General features: G+C 34.3%; 1 protein-coding gene across 1 annotated transcript in view; it reads left to right on the top strand.

The window, feature by feature from the left end:
- LOC107672592 (RNA-binding protein 28-like) overlaps positions 1–3,313 on the top strand; it is a 13,600-nt gene that overhangs the window by 8,878 nt on the left and 1,409 nt on the right. Inside the window, exons 15-19 of the mRNA XM_016465848.1 lie at positions 414–569; positions 1,848–1,997; positions 2,616–2,690; positions 2,784–3,022; positions 3,107–3,224. Of these exons, the coding sequence (XP_016321334.1) occupies positions 414–569; positions 1,848–1,997; positions 2,616–2,690; positions 2,784–3,022; positions 3,107–3,224 (738 nt within the window). The remainder of the gene's footprint in view (positions 1–413; positions 570–1,847; positions 1,998–2,615; positions 2,691–2,783; positions 3,023–3,106; positions 3,225–3,313) is intronic.

The following is a 3,313-nucleotide window of genomic DNA, read 5'->3' as shown; positions in this document are numbered from 1 at the left end:
GTGTACTGTATATATATATATATATATATATATATATATATACACACATACATACATATATGGACATTTTAATTTCTGTAATTGTATTTATGTGGATTACTTAACTAGTTCCTTAATTTTAGTTTACAATTATTTTTTGTCAATTAGTGTATTTTTATTAGTTTTGTAAATGTATTTTTGTTATTTATATTTTTTTTCAAATATTTCTATATGGCTTTTTCAATTTTTTTATCCAAGTTTTTCACCTAATACAATTAATACATACAATTATGTCAATTAAAAATAAAGATAAGATAAAAAATAAGGTATCTATCTCCTCTATCACTCTATATTGCACTAAGTGCTTTATAATCATGCCAGGTGTAAAGGGTGCCAAAGATTAACATGTTCTTTTTGCTTGTTTTTGTTGTCAGTTTGAGGAGCTGAAAAGGGCAAAGTTAAAGGACATTAGTATTTATGTGTCTAAAACACGGCTGTGTGTTCATAACCTGCCTAAGAGTGTGGATCAACAGAAACTTCAGAAGCTGTGCCTCTCTGCTGCCGGTGGTAAAGGGGTCCGCATTACTGAGGTAACACACTCAAACACACACTTGATCTGCAGAAAGTAGTGTTTTTCTCTTCCAAATGCTGTAACAACCAATTCATAGCAAACCAAAATTTAAAACAGCGTTGATTTAAAAATAAATAAATAAAGTAGGATTCTCACAGTTCTTCCTAGTAACACTAGAGGGCAGGACTATGTTATTTGGGTATGATCAGGAGGTTTTACTATCTAGTTTTAATTAGTAATTTAGCTGACAGGAACAGTTCTTCAAGAAAGTCTTATTTAAGGCACAATTGTTATAGTTCATGGAGCAGCTTTTGCAAGGTTCTAACCTACAATCTTGTGGTTGTCTATAGGTTTAAGGTGCTGTTTATTTTCCTTTTGAGTAATTTCAGACGCAAGGTGTCATTATGACCTGACAGATATCACTGAAATTAACCAGTCTCTGTGACAGGCTTAACCAATCAAAAACCCTCTCTCTGCCTATCAATCATTTTGCATGACGGAAAAAGATATGTAAAAAATATAGATATGTTAATGTTTAAAACATGTATAATATAGGTTATACATTTTTCTGTTTTTCTAAGTTATAAAGAAATCTTCTAAATTGTAAATAAATGAAATACATCTGTAAAGTCATAGCATTAAATGTTTCATGCACTGCAAAAAAAAAAAAGGTATGTTTTTTTCCAAATACAAATATCTAAACATCCTTAAATCAAGATACATTTACTTGAGATGTGATTTAAGCATATGAAGAATTGTTTTCTGAGAAATGTAACAGAATTAAGGGAGTTAGTTTATTCCAAGTATATCCATCTTGATGTAAGAATTTATTGCACTGGAAAACAAGACAAATACTGAAGAACATCACTTTTTTGCAGTATGAACAGTTGGTACAGTAAAATTTATTTTCATATTTTAGCAGGTGGGAGCAGATGTTTTTTTTTTTTTTGGTAAAATAAGTTCTTAAATAATTGAGATCTATATCCAAGTTGTATTTTCAAACTTTTAAGCTTTGCTAATACAAAACATTTACCATTTATAGACCATATTGACTCATTGTGTTCCATTCAATTTATTCCTTAAACTTTCTTTACTTAATCTTAAAAAGGTCTTAAAGTCTTTACATTCATAAAACCTGCAGAAGCCCTGTGTTACCTAAATGACTGAAAATGCCTACATCACCTTTAACAGCATAACTTGTGCTTTTGTTAGCATAAACTATTTATGGCATAACTTTCATATATAACGAGGATTACTGTTCCTGATGGTCTCTTTCGCTGTATATATGTACCTACAGTGTCGTGTGATGTATGACAAGAAGCCTATTCGGGGTCAGGTGATTGGCAAGTCTCTAGGATACGGCTTTGTGGAGTTTAAAGAGCATGAACATGCTCTACAAGCCCTACGTCACCTCAACAACAACCCAGACATCTTTGGACCCCAAAAGGTAGACTACCATAAATTAGTTGTTGTTCAAATCCCAAAAATGAGGCCTTATTTGGGAACTTATTCTCTGTTTGCTGAGAGCATTCGTAAAAAAAGGGATATTTGATAACCTGTTTGTTGTTCTATCAAGTTGAATTATTCCTAGAAAGACAACTAGACCACTGAGGCGACTTTTAATTCCTAGAAGTATGTTCAGTGTCAATACAATAGGGAACGGTATTAGACGATATTAGCTTTAGCTTGCTGGTGTGTAAACACACTTTGAGGGCCTGTTATTAAAGGCGTTAGTGCCAGCTTCACAGCAGTGGCCCTTCAGTGTTTTACAAAAGAGGATAAAGGAACGCACTCAAGAACAAATCAAACCACGTGTGTGTCTGTCAATCTTTCCACACGTCCTATATACATGCATTCCTTTGACACTCAGTGGAATGTGTTTTGGTCTGTATTGAATGTAACTTCTCAAAAACAAGATGAATCGTTCTATTCCCAAGACTCATGGCTGATTCACTTAATATAAATGAGAAAAAGATTTAACATTGAGCAATAGCTGAAGATTGAGGAAGACCAGTGGTGAAGTATGAATGTTTGATGATGTCATTTCCTGTGATGTTCCCGTCAGAGACCCATAGTGGAGTTCTCTCTGGAGGATGGAAGGAAGCTGAAACTTAAAGCCATTCGTTTGGAAAACAGCAAGGTGAGGCTCAGCTGCATCTCGGCTCCCTGTCAATGTAACTGGAAATGTCAAAATTAAATAGCTTAAATTAGTCCTTGATGTGTTTTTCCATAGAAGCAACTCAAAAAAGGCAGTAGCCAAAAAGGAGAGCAGCCACAGCAGCAGCAGCATTCGGGGAAGAAGAAAGGACCCTTGAGGAAAGAAAATGCAGCTAATGTTGTTAAACAGAAGGAACAAGGAAGCCAGTACAGCGGCTTTATGTCTAAACCAGAGGTGGAGCATGTAGAACTGAAGGATGGCAAAAAACGGCCCAAGGTTCTGCACATGCCTTCACACAGAGGCCCAAAAATCAGGTACTGCACAAGTGAAACGGAACTAGCACCAATGATTCATCAATAAAAACTATAACATACAATGAACCTCGCACTATTCCTCAGGAAACGCGATAAAGGAAAACAACCCATGGTACAACCCAAGAAACAGAACAAAGGGCCCAGCAGAAAAGAGAGAAAGATATCTACTTTCACTGAGAAATCCAGCATGAACAGGAAACAGGTAAGCCAAAAGAGTTGAAAAGATTATATAAATTGAATATTATATAAATGATATACTAATTAGAAATAAATATTATTATAATTATAATT

Source organism: Sinocyclocheilus anshuiensis, unplaced genomic scaffold (genome assembly GCF_001515605.1).
Source record: "Sinocyclocheilus anshuiensis isolate Anshui unplaced genomic scaffold, SAMN03320099.WGS_v1.1 scaffold28, whole genome shotgun sequence".
Classification (NCBI taxonomy): domain Eukaryota; kingdom Metazoa; phylum Chordata; class Actinopteri; order Cypriniformes; family Cyprinidae; genus Sinocyclocheilus; species Sinocyclocheilus anshuiensis.
The sequence above is the reverse complement of the archived record's forward strand: the minus strand, read 5'-3'. Positions and strand labels throughout refer to the sequence as shown.